The sequence below is a fragment of the Salvelinus namaycush genome, chromosome 1 (assembly GCF_016432855.1).
Source record: "Salvelinus namaycush isolate Seneca chromosome 1, SaNama_1.0, whole genome shotgun sequence".
Taxonomy (NCBI): domain Eukaryota; kingdom Metazoa; phylum Chordata; class Actinopteri; order Salmoniformes; family Salmonidae; genus Salvelinus; species Salvelinus namaycush.
Genome location: NC_052307.1, coordinates 47,131,002 through 47,154,555, shown reverse-complemented (window position 1 = coordinate 47,154,555; position 23,554 = coordinate 47,131,002). Strand labels below are relative to the sequence as shown.

At 42.5% G+C, this 23,554-nt stretch overlaps 1 protein-coding gene across 2 annotated transcripts; it reads right to left on the bottom strand.

Annotated features, from left to right (window-relative positions):
• Window positions 1-301: 301 nt before the first annotated feature.
• Window positions 302-22,443, bottom strand: LOC120045049 (hippocampus abundant transcript 1 protein-like). 2 transcript variants are annotated; one of them, XM_038989891.1, is made up of 12 exons: window positions 22,218-22,443; window positions 10,834-10,926; window positions 5,904-5,966; window positions 5,130-5,257; window positions 4,555-4,669; window positions 4,222-4,440; window positions 3,817-3,930; window positions 3,164-3,235; window positions 2,888-3,000; window positions 2,617-2,714; window positions 2,179-2,333; window positions 302-1,011 (listed from the first exon to the last, which is right to left on the bottom strand). In XM_038989891.1, exons 1-12 carry the CDS (start codon window positions 22,287-22,289, stop codon window positions 796-798), a joined length of 1,458 nt encoding a protein of 485 aa, XP_038845819.1. In that variant the 5' UTR covers window positions 22,290-22,443; the 3' UTR covers window positions 302-795. The 2 variants fall into 2 exon arrangements, with proteins under 2 accessions (XP_038845819.1, XP_038845810.1); XM_038989882.1 differs by lacking the exons at window positions 10,834-10,926; window positions 22,218-22,443 and adding an exon at window positions 6,275-8,379.
• Between the last annotated feature and the right edge of the window lie 1,111 nt (window positions 22,444-23,554).

The window sequence follows — 23,554 nt, the reverse complement described above, 5'->3', positions numbered from 1 at the left end:
CGTGCACAAAGTGAGGTCCATACAGAAATGGTTTGTCGAGATCGGTGTGGAAGAACTTGACTGGCCTGCACAGAGCCCTGACCTCAGCCCCATCGAACACCTGCACTGTTGGAGCTAGAAACACAAGCATTTCGCTACACCCGCAAATACGTGTATGTGACAAATAAAATTTGATTTGACACCTTTGGTATGAATCAGTGCCCTACCTCACTAATGCTCTTGTGGCTGAATGGAAGCAAGTCCCCGCAGCAATGTTCCAACATCTAGTAGAAAGCCTTCCCAGAAGAGTGGAGGTTGTTATAGCAGCAAAGGGGGGGGACCAACTCCATATTAATGCCCATGATTTTGGAATGAGATGGTCTAAGAGCAGATGTCCACATACTTTGTCATGTAGTGTATTTACCTAACTATACACCAATCCGTTTACAATCTAGATTGCACAGTAACTTTGATGAGATACAGGTCAATATTTTATTAACATAAAGCTGGAGTGGGCATTGATTGGCCTTTTAAACCCATTAATAGGAGGGGGGTTCTTTAAGCATGAGAAACCAGCAGAGCTTACGGTCATCTCTTCAACTCAGCATTGTTTCTGTCCTTGTCGCAATGCAAAATCACAGTAAACGATAAAACCATCTCGCTGGACAAAAGACCGTTCCCTAATCGTAGAAACAGAACTGTGTGTTCAATGTGGTTGAAGGATATACCCTGAATGGCTCCATGTCAGCTGCTGCTGGTTGAGGTTGTAGTTTGGGGGCCATTAGGGGGGCTCATGTTGGAGTCCCTTTCAGACAATCACATGCTGCTGTCCTGCAGGAGAGGCTCTATGTCCTCTTCACTGGCAGGCAGGGGGTTTAAACTCTGGAGGTTGTTGCTGGTGCTGATTTTGCGCGTGTTCGTGTAGGTCTTCACTGCCATACTTCTGTGGTCAGGGATGAAGATGGCCACAAGGAGAGCCAGCAACACTAAACAGGCTCCGAACAGGAAGGGCGGACCGGGAATGGTCGGTTTCTGAAAGAAAATTCACAATAAATGTTACCAAAACGATCCGCTTGCATGTACAGTGCATTCGTTAAGTATTCAGACCCCTTGACCTTTTCCACATTGTGTTACATTACCATGTTATTCTAAAGTGGATTGAATTGTCCCCCCCCCCTCATCAATCTACACACAATACCCCATAATGACAAAGCAAAAACAGGATTCTATTTTTTGCAAATGTATCAAATAAAACGTAGACAATTTTACATAAGTATTCAGACCCTTTACTCAGTACTTTGTTGAAGCACCTTTGGCAGCGATTACAGCTTCGAGTCTTCTTGGGTATGACGCAACAAGCTTGGCACACTGGTATTTTGGGACTTTCTCCCATTCTTCTCTGCAGATCCTCCTCTCAAGCTCTGTCAGGTTGGATGGGGAGCGTCGCTGCATAGATATTTTCAGGTCTCTCAAGAGATGTTCGATCGGGTTCAAGTCCGGGCTCTGGCTGTGCCACCCAAGGACATTCAGAGACTTGTCCTCTAGCCACTCCTGCGTTGTCTTGACTGTGTGCTTAGGAGCGTTGTCCTGTTGGAAGGTGAACCTTCACGCCAGTCTGAGGTCCTGAGCTCTCTGCAGCAGGTTTTCAAGGTTCTGTCTGTACTTTGCATCAATCCTGACTAGTCTCCCAGCGCATGCCGCTGAAAAACATCTCCACCGCATGATGCTGCCACCACCATGCTTCACCGTAGGGATGGTGCCATGTTTCCTCCAGACGTGACGCTTGGCATTCAGGTCATAGAGTTCAATCTTGGTTTTCATCAGACCAGAGAATCTTGTTTCTCATGTTCTGAGAGTCCTTTAGGTGTCTTTTGGCAAACTCCAAGCGGGCTGTCATGCATCTTTTACTGAGGAGTGGCTGTGCACTGTATGTATTGATGATAGGTTTTACTTTGATAATGATTATTTTAACCATCATCAAAAAGTAGAAGAAGCTTCTCTTAATGGGATAACTTTTTGTTTTACTAATCCAACGCCATAAAATAAAACTACTGTTTCTTGGCCAACAGAAGGGGTTTTTGTGCTCTTTGGGCCTAAAGCAAACTGACTATCACATTCACCATCACACGAACACAGCTGTACTCATATGATCTCAGAGTTACACAGCCATGAAATTAAAGATGTAAGCGGGCTCTGTACCTCGCTGGGTTCCTGAGGTGTGCTTTTGTTTCTTCCTGTCATAGGGTCAAGCTCGTTCAGCTCCACGTTGAACAGGAAGAATATGAAGCCGTACAGAGCTGGACCCAGCCCATTGCATAGGCCTCTGATACCCGTAATCATTCCCTGGACACATCCTGTAAACGTAACAAAGACAGATTTTACTCTGACGGCACAGATAAACTCACAATTCACCTCCTTTCAGACACCTCAGGTAGAAAGGGTATAAAAAGCATCATGCCTGTTATGGTGAAAGGGAGAGCAAGGTAGAGATTACATAGACCAAGGCTTGAATCAGTTGTCACATGTCAGCTGTTGCTCTTTAGTTGGTCAGTGGCAGTGACCTCTGCAGCTCTGTGTAAGGGCAATGTGTGGAGGGGAAAAGGTAGAGCCACAGAGAGGAGACTGGTGTTGTCTTACCTTGCTGATCAGAGGCTGCTATCCGGGACACCAAAGCACTGACTGCAGGGAAGGTGATACTGGACATGGCTGCGACTGTACCCGCAGCCCACATCATCCTGAAAGGCAGGAGGTCCCACAGTGGGGTTAGAGCTATTTCACACGGACAATGGACAAATCCCCTCCACACTCACGCGGTGCCAACACTTAGACAGCTGGACAACACTGAAGACTAAAAGACCAACCCTATGTATGAGATATCATTTTGGCTGTGGATCAAACACAAACTTACCATGGTTCTGATCCAAAGCCATACCAGGCTAGCTGGAACAGCTGAAACCCCAGTCCAAGCAACACTGTGTTTTTATTCCCGATAGTTCTCATAAAATAGGTTAAGAGCAATGTCTGTTAAAAGAAAAAGGGGGGAGAGAAATTACAGTAAATCCAAAATATTGTATTCTTCATTATCTTTTAATAGTTTGAGGTAAATATTGACGTGGAACATCGTAAATAGTGACACTTTTCACAGTTGATGAATAGAAAAAATACTAATATAGCAACACAATACCTGAGCGATAATAGAGAGGATCCCGACCATTGCTATAAAAGCAGCAATTACTGCAGGTGAGAATTCAATAACCTGAAAAGGAACACAAAGCACAGTGCATCTCATATTACACAGTGTGGATAAAAGTTAAGTATACACGTCACCCTCAACATATCCAATTAATTTAGACAAGGCAGATGCAATGTTGCCAATTGAGTGACTTTGTTGCTAATACTATGCAAGTTCAGACACCTCCAGTGACTTTTATTGGCTCTAGTGACAAATTCAGCTACTTTTCAGTTTGCCTTTGTGAAGTTTTGACACGAGGGCTTTTCCCACTAAATTCTGCCACAAACGAGAGTGGGATTCACAGCAACGACACACACACAGGCTGAGAAGCACACGGGGAGGGGATGAGCGGCGAGAGAGGGGGCGAAAACGCTACATCAGGGACTGCAGCTATGCCGCAGCAAGCCAAATTTGGGCTGTGACATCGTCGCAGCAATGCCAAAACATCTAGAGAGTTCTAGCAACAAATCAAGGAGCCAAAAGCGAAATTCACCGCAAAATTGTTGGCAACACTGGTCAGATAACATTACATAATGATTGATAACAATGCTAGAATGACTTAAGACGTCCCATGATGCTTATAACTGACTTATAACCAGTCGCACCTGTCGCAGGTAGAGGAAGAAACTGGAGTATTGGCCTGCCTCTGGCAAGTAGGACAGGAACACTGTGACACATATAAGCAGCACTGTCGGGTCCTTTCCCACTCGCCTAAGAGACTGTGGACAAATGACATGTGAGGAAGAAAAAAACCAAGTGGTCAACATTCAGTATCACAGTGAAATTCTAAACATATCGAACAGCTGTAAGACTTGAGGCTAATTTGTACACAACCAACATACGCAAGAATGCAAAATGACGATCCAAAATACGCAGACGTATGCAGCCCTTCAATTTTTTTACTCCGCAAAATCGCCATGTTACGGAGCTAATTGCCTTCTTGCATTGCATATGTACATAAGGTATAACAGTTTATTCAATTTGGGTAAGGTTATGTCAATGTCACTCACAGCAAAGGGGTCAGCTTGCTCCCAAGAGATAGGCGACCCCCAGGACGTCAGTCTCATTTTGTCTGGGAGAGATTCTGGCACGACCAAAAGAACAAAGGCGATATCCACCACTGCGATGATAGTGGCCACTAGCACCACCAAACTGTCGCCGTAATTTGCAGAAAGGTAGGCACCGATGGCGGGACTCGTGACCAAACTGGCGGCAAACGTTGCTGACACCTGAAGCAGAAGGGGAAGGTGGAACATTCTCAACATTTGTGTGTTAATTTATTTTATCCTCTTTAACATATAAGTGGTGGGGGTTAAGGCGTTAAGACAGACAAGAGCCATTACCAGTCCATATGCTGTGCTTCTTTCATGTTCTTCAGTGATGTCTGCAACATATGCAAATATTACAGAGAAAGTCACAGCGAAGACACCCGAGACTGATATCATGGCAAAATACCACCTGTAGAGAAACATTCAAAAGTAAAAATCTTACTCAAAACAGAGAAAATGTCACATATATTCAACACTGATAGAAATGTATATTGAAAACAAAGTTATTTAAATTCAGCAGCGAAGATACATTTCTCTCAGTGAGAGAAGGTAAGCATCAGCAGAAAACACATAGGGAGAATCTCAATTGCCTACTCCTCGCTTCCTCTCGTCTTGCCTCCTTCTCAAAACCCATTGGAGGAGAAGATCAGAGGGGAGGGACCTATGGCTTTCTCATCCAATAGGTTTTGAGAAGGAGGCAAAGAGAGAGGACACGAGGAGTATGCAATTGAGATTTTCCCATTGCCCACATATGACCCTTGTTCCCAGCAGGTTCGCAGTCAGAAGCCACGGAGAGCGCTGTAGAGATCACTCACATGAGAAGCATGTGACTGAGCACAAAGGGTGCTATGTCTACCGGTGCCTCTTACCATGGGCTTATCCTCATTAGGGGGATTGGGGCACAGGTGAAGAACACTGTAACCAGCAGGAAGGACTTCCTGCCCCAAACATCTGATAAGGCACCTATCAGAGGGGCACTCAGGAAAGACAGCAACCCCTACACACGACACAGGGGGGTGGGTAAAATGTAATCACAATGCTACGCCAAAAATGCATCAAGCACGAGACCTATATGGGCAGGCGTTTCACACAACTCAATGTAGTTGTGAAAGAGCTACATAACCAATGTTAAAATTGCTCACCTAAGCACATAAAGAGTGTGACATAGCTAACTGAAGTATAGTAACATGGGGTCTTGCTGTGGGTAGTAAATGCAGCACAAAGACAATCATGACCAAACCTTAGGCAGACCTGGGTTACCAGGCAAGCTCAACCCTCTGTGATTCTGACTGACAACCATCTCTATGTCATACATGACAATATGTTATATTACAATGCTGTAATACTCAGCTCTTTTCACCAGTGACTAATGCTGATCTGAACAAACCAGATAGACGAAAAGACAGTGCCTAGTAGAAACTTGACAAACAGTTTCCCCCCTGCACCTCTCACCTACACCAAAAAGCTAGATCACCTAAAAATAATCCAGAAACATTAACTAAAAGAACAAGGCTGTCTGAAATTAGAAAGTGAGCATAGTGACCAAATATCCTCTTATCGCAACTGAGATAAAAGTTACTATTTTTTTTTAAACAAAAAAAACATTGAATCTTAAAAGCAACCCAAATGGAAATGCCTCTTACCTTAACACCTTGAATCAGACCATTCATGAGAAATGTGTGCTGTGGGAACGTTTCATGAAGAACCTGGAGGACAGAGGAAGGAGACAATACAAATACCCTTGTTAGGTCATTTGCAAAGTCTAAACAAATAATGCTGTCATTCATTCATGAACTTTGGGGCACTGAGGAGGGCGCACGTCTTGTCGCTTCCTGCTCGACTTTGCTTTTATTAATTGGTATTTTTGCATTAATTATGACTTTGTTTGCTCAGAATGTTTGTGCAATAATTTCCTACGAGCGACAAACACTTCTGGATCATGAATCAGAAGCTACAGACTTATCGCTCAGCCTCCCAGTTCTGGAATAATACATTTCTCGCACAGCTGGCTTACCTGTTTCTCCTGGCCGAGACGACAGAAGGCAATGCCGGTGATGAAGAAGAAGAACGAAAAAGGGGACTCCAAGCCAAGCTGAAAAGACAGGCTACATGTCCTCCTCTTTCTAGCATCCCGATGGCTAATGTCCAATCGCTGGAAAATTAACTTTGTGAACTCAGAGCAAGGCTTCAAATCGTAGAGGGACATCAGGGAATGCCGAGTCTTGGTTTTTACAGAGACATGGCGTATGGACAACTCATTTGACTCTGCTATTCAACCAGACGACTTTTCAATTTTCCGTATTGACTTCTGGTAAGAGTAGGGGGAGGCATATGCTTCCTCGTCAACAGTTCATGGTGTACCGAAGTTTAAAAACATCAAGCTCCTGTTCACCCTACATTGAGTTTTGGGTTTTTGGACCCCACGATATGCCGAGGGAATTCACGTGCGTTATTACCACGGCTGCGTACAAACAGCTACAAGTAAACATCAAAGCGGCACTCAGCGAACTGTACAAGAAAATTGGCCAGCAAGAATCCTCTCACCCGGACGAAGTCTTTTTGGACGGGGGAGATTTTAACAAAGCAAGTTCATTTTTTATTATTCCAAAGTATCACCAAAATGTATCCGGGACCACGAGAGGAAACAACGTGCTGGACCATGTGTACACAAAACATCTGTGACGCATACAAAGCCGTCCCCCGCCTCCACAACGGCCAATCAGATCACGTCTCTCTGTTCCTACTCCCTGCCTAGAAGCAGCAACTCAAGAGGGAGCCACCAACACAAAGAATAGTGAAGTACTGGACAGAGGCAGACTCAATACTGTAGGACTGTTTAAGAATATTAATTGGAATATGTTCAAAGATTCATCCACCCAGGACTCATCCATCAATATTAAGGAATATACATTGTCAGTCACAGGCTTCATTATGAAATGTGTTGATGATGTACTTGCAAAAACAATCCAGACATACCCTAACCAAAACCCTGGAAGAACAGAGAAATCCGTACCATGCCGAGAGCCCATACTGCAGCATTCAATGTCAGCAGCGCAAACCCCAACAAGTCGGTGGCGTGCGACGCGTACAAGGCAAGCAGGAACGAGCTCTACAAATCCTTTAGGGATGCAAAAAGACACTATAAACTCAAACTTTAAATCGATGTTTGACAACTCAGTCTCGCAACGCATGTGGCAAGGAATACAGGCTATCACGGACTACAAAGGCAAATCCAGCTGTGTGGTGCCCTCCCTCTCAGACAAGATTAACACAATCTATGCACTCTTCGAGGCAGACAATACTGAGCAATCCAGGAAGGCTCTCGCTGCTCCAGAACCAGATGTTTTCGCTCTCCGAGTCTGACGTGAGGAACTCTCATGAGTGAATACACATAGCCGCCGGCCCAGATGCCATCCCTGGCCGCGTCCTCAGAGTGTGCGCTGACCAGCTGGTGGGAGTCTTCTCTGCCATCTTCAACCTGTCCCTGTCCCATGCTGTAGTTCCCCCACTTGCTTCAAGGAGACCACCATCATCCCAGTGCACAAGAAAAACAAGCTGACATGCGCAAATGACTACCGCCCAGTCGCACTCACCGGTCATCATGAAGTGCTTCGAGAGGCTGGTCATGGCCCACATCAAGGCCAGCATGCCAGGCACACTGGACTCACTCCAATTTGCCTACCGCTCCAACAAATCCACGGAAGATGCCATTACAACCATTATTCATATGGCCCCTAACACATCTGAACAAGAGGAACACCTATGTGAGAATGCTGTTCATTGACTACAGTTCAGCATTCAACACTATTGTTCCCTCGAAGCGCAGAGCCCCAACTCTGGACACTACCCTCTAAAACTGGACGCTGGACTTCCTGACGGGCAGACCACAGGTTGTGAGGAATGGCAACAGAACCTACTCCATACAGACTCTTAACACGTGGGCCAGCATCCACATCAGAGGACTTGACATGGACCAACACCACCACTCGTCAAGAGGGTGCAACAGCACCGTTGCTTCCTAAGGCAGGCTGAAGAAATGTGGCATGCCACCCCAGGTCCTCTCCAAATACTACCGCTGCACCATCGAGAGCATCCTGACCAGTTGCATCGCAGCCTGGTACCGGAATTGCTCCGCTAACGACCGCCAGCGGGTGGTGAACACTAGCCTTGGGTGGTATACTGTATACCGAGGTATTTTGAAATAGCCACGGGATGGTTTTTCAATACCGGTGAAACTATTTATTACAAGTTTTTCTATACATTTTAATATTTGTAGCTACTTTTTAAGTAAATACCTGCAGTCAACTTGTGCAATATGTTAGAAGATAAAGCAGATTGAATTCTCCATTTCACCTGTCATTATTTTACATTATGAAGCATACCGTAGTTCCCCAGAACATTTGAGCCAGTCACGTGTTTGTTTGTAAATAGCACAACTGGAGAAAGCGGAAGCAGATGAGTACCGCTGTTTATTGACACCAGTTGCGTTTTATATTGAAAGTCAGTTTTTTTTTTTTGCTTCAATAGAGTGTTCAGGGACGTGCAACTATAGTTTTCCATTACAGAAAATACTTTAGTGCAACACAATTGGCAGAAAATAGTCATTTTCATCAGATGACAACAGAAGTACAACGCTATTTGGCTGGAAGTAGGCTAAATGAGCCTACAATGAAAAAGCAAGGTATTTTTTTTGCTAAATCAATGCACGGCCATCATATTTCAGTTGATCACAGAAAGAATGTAGCCAGCTTGCACTTTACCAGAGAAAAGTTGGCTGGCCACACCACGAAAAGTACCAGAGAAAAGTAGCTACACATCAGTCAGAGCGCTGTCTGCTGATAGAATGCCCGTTTTTTAATTCTCATCCCAGTGGAGAAGTGCAACAAAAGCACAAAGTTGTCTGATGCCGAGAAGAAAGATATTTATGCGTATTATCTTTTTTTCCGAGTGTGAAAAAAAAAAGAATTCTACGTTAAAGCAAGCCCTAAGTTTAACTTGCTAGTTATCTAAGTAAGTAAGTGGCTGAATTAATAAGGTGACGGGGCATCATATTGTGTTGGCTTTGCCGTGTTTGAGAAGTCAAAGCCCTTTGGATGAATTATCTGTACAGCTGCCACTGTCTTTTGATTTCTTTGCATTTTTTCTCCTCTCCGTTCTCGGCATGTCTGCTCTTTCGCCATCTTCTCCAGGCAGGCCCATTGCCCTACCAACTCCAGACTCCACACAGACACAGCATGTACACATGCTACTCCATAGCCAGTACTGTTCATTTGCACAATGTCTCTCGTTCACATGTAAATGTCCAAACTCACCAATAATGACATTCTGTAGCACCTACCTATTTACAGTGCATTCGGAAAGTATTCAGACCCCTTGACTTTTTCCATATTTTGTTTCATTACAGCCTTATTCTAAAAATAGATTTTTTAATTATCAATCTACACACAATACCCCATAATGTCAAAGCAAAACAGTTTGTTAGACATTTTTAAAACTGAACTATCACATGTACATATGTATTCAGACCCTTTGTCAGTACTTTGTTGAAACAACTTTGGCAGTGATTACAGCCTTGAGTCTTCTTGGGTATGACGTTAAAACCTTGGCACACCTGTATTTGGGGAGTTTCTCCCATTGTTTTCTGCAGATACTCTCAAGCTCTGTCAGGTTGGATGGGGAGTGTCACTACACAGCTATTTTCAGGTCACTCCAGAGATGTTCATTCCGGTTCAAGTCCGGGCTCTGGCTGGGCCACTCAAGGACATTCAGAGACTTGCCCAGAAGCCACTCCTGTGTTGTCTTGGCTGTGTGTTTAGGGTCGTTGTTCTGTTGGAAGGTGAACCTCTTCCCCAGTCTGATATCCTTGATGAAAGCCTGCTCAGGACCTCTCTGTACTTTGCTACATTCATCTTTCCCTCGATCCTGACAAGTCATCAGACTAGAGAATCTTGTTTCTCATGGTCTGAGAGTCCTTTAGGTAACTTTTGGCAAACTCCAAGTGGGCTGTCATAGGGAGTGGCTTCCGCCTGGCCACTCTACCATAAAGGCATGATTGGGGGAGTGCTGCAGAGATGGTTGTCCTTCTGGAAGGTTCTCCCATCTCCACAAAGGAACTCTGGAGCTCTGTCAGTGACCATCGGGTTCTTGGTCACCTCCTTGGCCAAGGCCCTTCTCCCCCGATTGCTCAGTTTGGCTGGGCGGCCAGCTCTAAAAAGACTCTTGGTGGTTCCAAACTTCTTTCATTTAAGAATGATGGAGGCCACTGTGTTCTTGGGGACCTTCAATGCTGCAGAAATGTTTTGGTACCCTTCCACAGATCTGTGCCTTGACACAAACCTGTTTCGGAGCTATAGGGAAAATTCCTTTGACCTCATGGCTTGATTTTGGCTGACATGCACTGTCAACTGTGGGATGTTATATAGACAGGTGTGTGCATTTCCAAATCATGTCCAATCAATTGAATTTACCACAGGTAGAAACATCTCAAGGATGAGTAATAAAACTGTCTCCTGTGTTAAAATGACTAATAAAATATAAAAAATTAAAACTTAGGTGTCTGGTGTGTTTACTTACAGTCAGCATTGGTGTTGTAAGCAGCCCCCAAGCAAAGAACTCTAGAAAGATGACCACAACTGCATGGGACACCTTGGCACGGCCGGTGGTGTGCTGCAATGGGAAGATAGTGACAGAGGCTGTTTAGGACAGTCCACGGTGCAAAATAGCAGGGTCTTATCTGTAATAACAACATTGAGCAAGAACTTGCTACAACCTTCCTTGTTTTAAAAGTGAAAATATGTCAACGTGGGGAGATGCTACAGTAGGGGGACTACTACTCGGGACCTCAGAATTGAATTTATTGTAAGTTAGTTACGTAGACACTTAAAGCTTCCTATTGGTTGATTCTGATGAATATTGGTTGATTCTGATGAATATTAATGGAGGAGTTTCCTGCCGAAACTCAATTGGAAATGCAAATGGAAAAATGATAAATCAATATCAAGATTGCAATTCCTTTTCCTCAATAGGTATGCATTTTGTGACAAAATTCATATTGAAATGCAAAATAAATTGCATTATAATTTTCATGATTGAGTACACGTCTGCCAATTTGAAAAAGATAAATGTCTGACATTTAATTCCCATGGTACTAACCAGTACAACACTGACACATTTAAAAATCTAACGTAAATGCATAAATGACAAATAATTTCTCATGTTTGCCATTTAATTGCATTGTTGTGATAACATGAATTGTGACAAATCTAATAAATTCTCAACTGGCAATTGACAACGCTTTTCCATACACTGTGTTGTTTAAGACGGTCAAAATTCAAATGATCAAATTCAAAAAATCAAATCGCAATTCTTAATTTTGCTATTTAGTTTAGGCTATTGTTTTCGACTTGTTGGCGGGGTTTTGGTAACATGAGGCGGAAGAGATTGCCTATGCTTGTTGGGAACAGTCACTTTTGGTCATAGCTGTATCGATGTGGCGTATTTTTAGGTTGTCCCGGCAACAACAACCAGTGTGAAACCCTACAGATGAAGAAAAACAGACAATGTGCGCAAGGAGTTTGCAAGAGGGGACAATAAATCTCAGTGGAGGGGACACAGGGAGCTAGTAGCTAACTAATATGGCTAATTAGCTATTAGATGTACAATGCGGAGAAAGTTTGTGAACCCCTTAGGATTTTCACATATTTCAAACCTAAAATGTTAGATCTTAATCTATGTCCTAATAATAGATAAAGATAACCTGATTAAACAAATGACACAAAAACATTACTTTTTCAACATTTATTTATCCACAAATGATTCAACATGCAATATCCATGTGTGAAAAAGTATGTGAACCCCTGGTTTTATCAGGTCAATTAAGGGGAAAATTAGAATTGGGTGTTTAAATTATTTCATGGATGCTCGTCACCACATTAGCTCTTTGAGATACATTGGCATCGAACATGTTAAAGACTCCTAGGAGGGGGGAAGATACTGATAATCTATTATTAAAGAAGAGAATTGTAATGGATTGGAATCACCGTTTGTGTACCATGTCTCCTAGAGGTCTGAAACAAGAGTTTGATATCTGACCATTTTTTACATGAATATGTCACTTTGATTTGTCTTGTCTTCCAGGTCACCTACTTGGACATTTTGTAATTATCTGGAACTACTACATGTACCCATCTCATTGTTATCAAGTTATTAGAGATACACAAATAGTTTTTGCACCCACCATACGTCATGTCCACAATGGTCATGTGAGGTGAAATGTGTATATTTTGGGATGTGAGCACCCAGTTTGTGTGTTTGGCCTGACGAAGATTCGTTACGGATCGGAACTTTGTCAATAAGCGGTGAATTGGGAGCTTTAACAGTGTGGGGGAATTATTGTTTACTAGAATTCTTTATAAGCCCAGCACCTACAGTACCAGTCAAAAGTTTGGACACACCTACTCATCTAGGGTTTTTCTTTATCTGTACTATTTTCTACATTGGTCTAATAATAGTGAAGACATCAAAACTATGAAATAACACATATGGAATCATGTAGTAACCAAAAAATAATAATCTAAATACATTTTATATTTGAGATTCTTCAAAGTAGCCACCCTTTGCCTTGATGACAGCTTTGCACACTTGGCATTCTGTGTTGTCATGTGTTGTTGCCTTGCTCTGTTGTCGTCTATGTAGGGTTGTCTCTCCTGTCATAATGTGCATTTTGGCATATATTTATATCTTTTTTAAATTTTGAATCCCAGCCCCCGTCCCCACAGAAGGCCTTTTTCCTTTTGTTAGGCCGTCATTGTAAATAAGAACTTGTTCTTAACTGACTTGCCTAGTTAAATAAAAGGTTAAACACAAAATAAAAACTCTCAACCAGCTTCATGAGGTGGACCTGGAATGCATTTCAATTAACAGGTGTGCCTTGTTAAAAGTGAATTTCTTTCCTTCTTAAAGCATTTGAGCCAATCAGTGTTGTGACAAGGCAGGGGTGGTATACACAAGATAGCCCTATTTAGACCAAGGCCATATTATGACTAAAACAGCTCAAATAAGCAAAGAGAAACGACCGTCCATCATATCTTTAAGAAATGAAGGTCAGTCAATCCGGAACAATTAAAGAACTTTGAAAGTTTCTTCAAGTGCTGTGGCAAAAACCATCAAGTGCTAAGATGAAACTGTCTCTCATGAGGACCACCACAGGAAAGGAAGACCCAGAGTTACCTCTGCTGCAGAGGATAAGTTCATTAGAGTTACCAGCCTCAGAAATTTCAGCCCAAATAAATGCTTCACAGAGTTCAAGTAACAGACACATCGCAACATCAGCTGTTCAGAGGAGACTGCGTGAATAAGTCCTTCAAGGTCAAATTGCTGCAAAGAAAACACTACTAAAGGACACCAATAATAAGAAGTTACTTGCTAGGGCCAAGAAACACGACCAATGGACATTAGACCGGTGGAAATCTCTCCTTTGGTCTGATGAGTCCAAATTTAAGATGTTTGGTTCTAACCACTGTGTCTTCTTAGTAAGACGCAGAGTAGGTGAACGGATGATATCCGCATGTGTGGTTCCCACCGTGAAGCATGGAGGAGGTGGTGTGATGGCGCTTCGCTTGTGACACTGTCAGTGACTTATTTAGAATTTAAGGCACACTTAACCAGCATGGCTACCACAGCATTATGCAGCAGTATGCCATCCCATCTGGTTTGCGCTTAGTGGGACTATCTGTTTTTCAACAGGACACTGACCCAACACACCTCCAGGCTGCGTAAGGGCTATTTGACCAAGAAGGAGAGTGATGGAGTGCTGCATCAGATGACCTGGCCTCCACAATCACCCAACCTCAACCCAATTGAGATGGTTTGGATGAGTTGAACTGCAGAGTGAAGGAAAAGCATATGTGGAAACTCCTTCAAGACTGTTGGAAAAGCATTCTAGGTGAAGCTGGTTGAGAGAAAGCCAAGAGTGTGCAAAGCTGTCAAGGCAAAGGATCTCAAATATAAAATATATTTAGATTTGTTTAAGACTTTTTTGGGGTAACTATGATTCCATCTGTGTTATTTCATAGTTTTGATCTCTTCACTATGATTCTACAATGTAAAGAAAAATCCTTGAATGAGTAGCTTTCAAGTCTATCCACGAAAATGCCATTTTTTGTTAATGTAACTACAACCATGCACAATTCACATTCACTAAAAATGACAAACTTCTTGTAGCAGGCATTAGGCTATTGAAAATTAACACAGGTCTCGTCAAATCTCTCAAACCCACCTGCTAGTGATTAGCCACCTAATCTTTATATTTCAAGTTCAGCCAATTTGGATCTATTTGCTAGCTAACAAGGTTGAACAGTTGAATTGTTAAACACACCCTTCTGTGGCATGTTAGCCTTTCCACTTTGTTCAGATGTTGAAATCAAGTGGCCTTGCAAATTATGACTTGACTTAATAAACTAAGTAGATTGTCGCAAGAGAAAAGATAATTTGCCCTTAACCTCGCCAGAATTTTCCATCAATGGATTTCGATTTAACTTGTTTGACTGCTATGATTAAGCAATAAGGCACAAACAAGCCGACTGGATACAGCCGTTAGCCATGGTACTGTATATTGGCCATATACCACAGGGTGCCTTATTGCTATTATAAACTGGTTACCAACGTAAAAGTAATTTTTTCATTCCCATGGTATATGGTCTGATATGCCAACCAAACAGCATTCAGGGCTCGAACCCGGTTTATAATTGTAAGGAAATCCCTTTTGCGCATGAGCATTACTATAGATAAATCTGACAGGGGAGTTTGAGTGATAAAAGATGGACAAAGGATCTCAATCTCTGAGCAAGAAACACTTCGATGAACTACATTGGTTTTTTTTAACGTTAGCCTATTTTCGGGCCATTGTGCCGTTATTATGTGCCAGCTATTAAGACTACAAACAGTTATAAATGGGCCCATTTGCGAGACTGACTTGTCATTTCAATAGGCATAGGCTACAAACTAAAATCTGGGTTTACGATTGTACTTAGATGCAAGTAGCCTATAGCCCCTGATTGACTTACATCTTCAGTCTACAGAAGCCTAACGTAGGCAAGATGTCATCTGAACGATTTAGCAGCTTGCTTAGTTCAAAGTTACAGATTAATTTATTTGAACATGAATAGTTTGGCGATTTCGAGGTAAGAAGTGCTTGTGTTTCCCAATAGCCTGCTGGAATAGGCTACTGAGGATGGGGTCATAATTTCTATCACTGAATTAAATATGAATGATATGTTCATGAACTGAATGCTTGTCAACAACAGCCAGTGTTTATTATTATTATTAATATTATTTCTTTTTTTTTTTATTATACCTGGGGCCTAAATCTGACTGACTGTTACCGTCAATCTAATGCGTTCTAACCACTGACCGGCAATTGCGATACAGCTTTGATAACTTCCAATTTGATCAACTAAATGTGGCCATTAATAATTGCATAATAACACAAGGCTACAACAAGAATACACTGTGATTTGTTCAATCTGTTTGCCAGCTCCAGGTAGGCTACTTGATGGCCAACAGATGAAAATGTATTCAGAGGACTTTTCCCCATAACAGAAGCAGGCAAGTGAGTTTCATAACTTCCATTTCAAGTTTCCACTTGCGCATAATGACAAGTTAAATAGTCTACCTACAACTGGTAAAAAGTTGACGAGCACGTGTGCTGCTTTGTCTACTCTCACTCACATGACTCAGCCAATAGTGGTCTAAGCTGCATGCTCTCTCAACACACACACAAATGGCGGCCGCAGTGCAACTTAGAAGTAGCCCAAAAACCTGCAACCAATACATTTTCAACGTATCCCAATTTGGCAGGAAAAATGTGACACTGGTCAAAGAGGAAGATGTGAACTCTCAACTTTGTAAGCGTGAGAGGCAGGGGAAGAGGCTTGGTGTGTGGCCTTATTTTGGACCTAAGCTTGACGCCTGCCTTCCCGCATTTGGGAAAACGATTCCCATTGTTAGGGCGGAGATGTGCCTTTCGTCATTATATACAGATCTCTGATGTAAATGGGAAGGTGCACACAGTAGTTTTTATTTTATCTTTATTTAACTAGGCAAGTCAGTTAAGAACAAATTCTAATTTTCAATGACAGCCTAGGAACAGTGGGTTAACTGCCTTGTTCAGGAGCAGAATGACAGATTTTTACCTTGTCAGCTCGGGGAGTCGATCTTGCAACCTTTCGGTTACTAGTCCAACGCTCTAACCACTAGGCTACCTGCCGCCCCAGTGAGTGAAGGAGACGAGACCAAAAATACAACATTAGAACAAGTGGACGTAAACGCTGATAAAAAAAAGAAAAACAAAACCTACAGGCATTTGGAATATCGCTCAAAAACGAATTTGAATTAAATCAAAGTAATGCGATATACAGTATCGCCCAGCCCGAATGGAAGTGGGTGAGAACCACGAGCCTCCTAGGTTTTGTATTGAAGTCAGTGTACCCAGAGGAGGATGGAAACTATCTGTCCTCTGGCTACAACATGGTGTTACCCTACAGAGTGCTGTTAAGGCTACTGTAGACCTTCATTGCAAAACAGTGCGTTTTAATAAATTATTTGGTGACGTGAATATATTTAGCATAGTTACCTAAAAATGTTTCATTATGTTTATGAAATTCACTGAGGAAGGTCCTCCCCTGGTCTATACACAATATCCCATAATGACGACGCAAAAACAGAGAAATTTTTGCAAATTTATTGCAAATAAAAACATTTACATAAGTATTCAGACCCTTTACTCAGTACTTTGTTGAAGCACCTTTGGCAGCGATTACAGCATCAATTCTTCGTCGGTATGGCGCTACAAGCTTGGCACATCTGTATTTGGGGAGATTCTTCCATTCTTCTCTGCAGATTCTCAAGTTGGATGGAGAGCGTCGCTGCACAGCTATTTTCAGGTCACTCCAGAGATGTTCTGTCTGGGCCATTCAAGGACATGGAAGGTGAACCTTCAACCCAGTCTGAGGTCCTGAGCAGGTTTTCACCAAGGATCTCTCTGTACTTTGCACCGTTCATCTTTTCCTCGATCCTGACTAGTCTCCCAGTCTCTGCTGCTGAAAAACATCCCCACAGCATGATGCTGCCACCACGCTTTACCGTAGGTATGGTGCCAGGTTTCCTTCAGACGAGGAATTCTGGAGCTCTGTTAGTGACCATCAGGTTTCTTGGCCACCTGCCTGACCAAGGCCCTTCTCCCCCTGACACCTCAGTTTGGCCGGAAGGCCAGCTCTAGGAAGAGCCTTGGTGGTTCCAAACTTCTTCCATTTAAGAATGATGGAGGCCACTGTGTTCTTGGGAACCTTCAAAGCTGCAGAAATGTTTTGGTACCCTTCCACAGATCTGTGCCTTGACACAAACCTGTCTCTGAGCTCTACGGACAATTCCTTCGAATTGTCAACTGTGGGACCATATCCAATCAATTGAATTTAGCCCAGGTGGACTCCAATCAAGTTGTGGAAACATCTCAAAGATGATCAATGGAAACAGGTTGCACCTGAGCACAATTTCGAGGCTCATAGCAAAACGTCTGAAAACGTATGTAAATAAGGTATTTGTTTCGGGGGGTTTTTATACATTTGCAAAAACCTGTTTTTGCTTTTTCATTATGGGGTATTGTGAGTAGATTTAATAGGGGGAAATTATATTTAAGCAATTTTAAAATAAGGCATAACAAAATGTGTAAAAGGGGAAGGGGTCTGAAAACTTTCCGAATGCACAACTCCAGTGTATATTTGGCCTTGTGTTTTAGGTTATTGTCCTGCTAAAAGGTGAAATCATCTCCCAGTGTCTGTTGGAAAGCAGACTCCACAAGGTTTTCCTCTGGGATTTTGCCTGTGCTTAGCTCTATTCCGTTTCTTTTTTATCTTGAAATCTATCTTTATCTTATCGATTACAACCATACCCATAACATTCTGCAGCCACCACCATGCTTGAAAATATGGAGAGTGGTACTCAGTAATGTACTGTATTGGATTTATCCCAAACGTAACACTTTGTATTCAGAACAAAAAGTTAATTGCTTTGCCAATTTTTTTTGCTGTATTAATTTAGTGCCATTTAGCTGCAAACAGGATGCATGTTTTGGCATATTTTTATTCTGTACAGGCTTCCTTCTTTTCACTCTGTCAGTTAGGTTAGTGTTGTGGATACCGGGAACAATTAATACTTTTCCAGAGAGTCCCGGGAAATACAGCAAAAATCGGAAGTGCCCATTTAAAGCGTTTAAAACCAAGATACGGTCACTTTGATAGGGATCTCCCAAAATTACATTGTCGGCTACACCACTATGTTAAGATTTCACAGCAAGTGAAACTGATATTTAGTAATGATAGAGTAACTTTGATCGACAATTGTGAAACAGGCTGTTCATAAATTCCAAGTGTTATCATGTTCCTCAATTAATTCAGCGCAATTAAGCAGTAGGCCTAGGCTATCTCCACACAGAGCGTGCTCAGGATCCACAGAACGCACCCAGAGTAGGCTATAGCGTTTCTGAATCATACAAACATTGTAATGACAGTCAAACAAAAGTCAAATTACCAACGTTGCAACAAATGACAGAATATCCCCCATTTGGCAAAATTGAGTTGTTGATTAAACAGATCAGCTCATGAATAAAACAGGGAGATGAAGAGGAAATAGTTTAAATAGCAAGGTATCTTAACAGGGACCAACTCCGTAAACAAACTATCCATACCTACTCTCATTCAGTCTGTTGATCACACATTCTCTACCGAAGCTCTCATATGGGCCGCAACAGGAGACAGCGCAGAGAAGCGGGGTAAATGTTATCACGGTATTTGACATGACTAGGTGAGACATGCTTTGATAATGAACCCTATGGATTACAAAATAAAGTTATGAATTTTCATGCGATTCTGGGTTTCAAAATCAAATCAAACTTTATTTGCCACATTCGCGGAATAGAACAAGTGTAGACATCACCGTGAAATGCTTACTTACAAGCCCTTAACCAACAGTGCAGATCAAGAAGAAGAAAATATTTACCAAGTAGGCTAAAATAAAAAGTTATAATAAAAAGTAACACTAACGAAGCTATATACAGGGGGCACCAGTACCGAGTCAGTGTGCGGGGGTACAGGCTAGTTGAGGTAACCTGTACATGTAGGTGGGGGTGAAGTGACTACGCATAGGTAGCAAACAAACAGCGAGTAGCAGCAATATACAAAAGGGAGAGGGGGTCAATGTAAATTGTCCGGTGGAGATTTTTATGAATTATTCAGCAGTCTAATGGCTTGGGGATAGAAGCTGTTGAGGAGCCTTTTGGTCCTAGACTTGGCGCTCCGGTACCGCTTGCCATGTGGTAGCAGAGAAAACAGTCTATAACTTGGGTGACTGGAGTCTGACAATTTTTAGGGCTTTCCTCTGACACCGCCTATTATATAGTAGGTCCTGGATGGCAGGAAGCTTGGCCCCAGTGATGTACTGGGCCGTTCGCACTACCCTCTGTAGCGCCTTACGGTCAGATGCCGAACAGTTGCCATACCAGGCGGTGATGCAACCGGTCAGAATGCTCTCGATGGTGCAGCTGTAGAACCTATTGAGGCTCTGGGGACCCATGCCAAATCTTTTCAGTCTCCTGTCGTGCCCTCTTCACAACTGTCTTGGTATGTTTGGACCATGATAGTTTGCTGGTGATGTGGACACCAAGGAACTTGAAACTCTCGACCCGCTCCACTAAAGCCCCGTCGATGTTAATGGGGGCCTGTTCGGCCCGCCTTTTCCTGTAGTCCACGATCAGCTCCTTTGTCTTGCTCACATTGAGGGAGAGGTTGTTGTCCTGGCACCACACTGACAGTTCTCTGACCACCTCCCTATGGGCCGTCTTATCATTGTCGGTGATCAGGCCTACCACTGTTGTGTCATCAGCAAACTTAATGATGGTGTTGGGGTAGTGTTTGGCCACGCAGTCGTGGGTGAACAGGGAATACAGGAGGGGACAAAGTACACACCCCTGAGGGGACCCAGTGTTAAGGATCAGCGTGGCAGATGTGTTGTTGCCTACTCTTTCACTGGGATTCAGTGGGAAAATAGCCTAGGCTTTATATAAGGCTATATAAGGCTAATACATGAGTCAATAGATAAATAATACACTTGATTTACATTATGCTAAATCTTTCTGATCAGTAGATAGATGAGTAGACGAATAAATAAGCTACCACTTCCACTTGTCCAGTCAGAGATGAAGTAACCAAAGGCTTTTGGTCGGGAGTAGGACAGGCTACTACGCGAGTGAAGACCAAGCAGACTTGTATAACGTGCTAGCAAACGTTTCTGCTCTACTAATATATGAGCAAGCATTAGCACTCATCTCAATTTTGTTTCCTCGTCTCCTCACTCCGCTGCTGCCTGCCTCCGCCGCAATGTTCTCAACACATTTAAATCAAAATAGCCTGCTGTCTTCTAGAAATCTGTCTTTTTCGGGTTAATTCCTGTTATGTCGGACTGGGGCTCGGGCTTCAACTTACCGGGCTTGGGTCAGACCGTGATCTAAATGTCAGTTCTGATGAGAACTCTAAACTGCATTCGGTTCGCGTGTGCAGTCCGACAGTGTCAATTATGCATTCGCTTTGAAATTATTGCATCTTCATGTGAAGGAAATACACTAGGCTAAAGGCTTCCATGCAACAACCTGTTTGGATAATGTGCCATTTTACTTTTGGCCAATCTGCAGCTGCGCATGTTTTGTATTTTTTGGAATTGCATTTGTGCGACATTGGGGGGAAATGTTGTAATTTCCGGGATCTTGTCATTACATTTTTTCAGGACATGTGAAGAGTGGTCCCGGGATCCCGGTGTTAATCACTATTGTGGAGTAACTACAATGTTGTTGAGCCATCCTCAGTTCTCTCCCATTACAGCCATTAAACTTTAACGGTTTTAAAGTCGCCATTGGCTTCATGTCCTCTCCGGCAACTGCGTTAGGAAGGATGCCTGTATCTTTGTAGTGACTGGGTGTATTGATATTGATACACCATCCAATGTGTAATTATTAACTTTACCATGCCCAAAGGGATATTCAATGTAACTTTTTATTAATTTGTAACATTTTCGAAAAACATCATCCCACTTTGACATTATGGGGTATTATGTGTAGGCCAGTGCCCCTATGCAGAAATCGCGTCGCCATTTCCTGGTTGCTAAAGTTCGAATAGTTCGCCTATTTATTTTTTATGTGACAAAACAAGCAAGTATAGTGTAGAGAATCATTGTAACACCTAAACACCTGTGAAATATATTTTCCTTAACCAAAATGTTTGTATTTTCAGCTGTCCTATCGGTTTTAAAAAAAAATTGATAAAGCCAAGTAATGTGATTTGCTAGTTCGCTACATGCATAGCTCCAGACCAAACATTTTACTTTACTACAATGTCATGTTGGATAAAGACATTTTAGGGCACCCAGCTGTATGTTATTGTGGTAGCTATAGCCACTTACTGTCATGTGCACCCTGTTCATATGACCCCGACCCGACCCTCGCCTAGCTAATCATATCAGATTAGAATTCAAGAGCACGGACAGCAAACTTTATTGCTAACGAGTTAGCTTTGTCGCTACATTTTGCTTTCTAACGTGTATGTATCCGAATCATGTGAAAATACGTAATTATCTATATGGACACAATAACCTCGTGGAAATTAGATTGTCAAAATGGCAGAGATATTAGCTAGCGAAAACAGAAGAGATAGCTAACGTTAGCTAGAAAGCTAACGTACTAGCTAGTAGCTACTTAATAACATGCTAACTTCGACTGACTGGTAGCAACAAGCTGGACTAAATAACGTTATTGACACTTCCGGCATAGCCGTACCTAACGCGTTACTAGCTAACTACAGACGCTAGCTAAATATTTTGAAGGATGTACAAACGTGGTTAACGTTAATTTCACTTACAGGGGTCCCATCTCTCATGTTTCGGACCAACATGATGTCGTTGGTCTCAGTCGGTATTTTCTCCTGGGTCATTTCACATCTTGCTGTAACGATATTTACATAAAGTCCATGCTGTGTAATATTCTTAGATACATCCGTCTCTTCCAGGTTGTCTTGATGATTATGGCTAACTATGACTATTACCCGGCCTGAGTAAACTGTTGTGAGTTTTTCTGTCAGATTCTGATTTTACGTCATGACGTTCTTCTTCTTTGGTATTATGTGGCGTTCGCACATTTTGTTTGCGCATGAGGCCACCTACTGTGTGGTCGATCACGTTACATTTTGTGATACAAAAATAAAAAAGGGGGAAAAGGAAGAAAAATAATGCACTACCAACTTACCCTACACCTACTATATATACCAATACTACAAAAAAAACGTATCACCCCATTTCACTACCTTGACCTTAACTGGTTCTACACCAGGCCTACTGCATGGGAGGACAGGCCTCTTTCGTTCAACACTCCTTGTAACCCTTCTGCAGTAAAACCCCATACACATAAGTACTTCTCTGCAGCTGCCACTAAAACATCTATTTTCTCTGATTTACATTCAATTTCTGCGGTACAGTTGGCAATGAATATTAAGAAGCCAACCTTACTGAAGCACACATTCCTATCACTCTGTATTGGCCTAGGGCTACTACTCACCCTTGACCCATCATCCTCTACTCTCTTCACTTTCTCAGCATACGACACCTTCTGTTCTATTTTGACCCTGGCAACCTCAACCTGTCTCTCTCGCACCAGGCACTTCTGATCCCCAGCAACATGGACACCACCACAATTGACACAGTTTTTTCCACCAAAACTACACATTCCTTTGTCCCATGCCCTACTGCACACTTCTCACGTCTCAGAATCTCCCTCCTACACACTGATGCAACCTGACCATAAGCTTGGCATCTGAAACACCTTAGTGGGTTCGGCACAAAAGCTTAGGGAGTGGGATGTCTCCCTTCCTCTTCCGTCCCTGATTTGGCTGTGTGAAGCAGTTTCCATCAGCTAGCACAGCTACAAAGTAAAAATTGGATATACCGTAAAAATTCATGAAAACAAAAATGATTTTTTTTTTAAATTTAAGGTTAGGGTCAGGCATTAGGTTAGCAGTGTAGTTAAGGTTTTAAAAATATAAATTGTAGAAATATGTGGGGTTTATGACTTAGTGGCTGTGTTATCTAGTGACGACCTTGAGAAGCAGGCAAGAATAACTAAGCACTTCTGGGTCAAAGATTTTTGGAATCCTTCAGAATAACGGACAGACGTTTGAGTGGTAAGGCGAAAGTAGCCGACGGT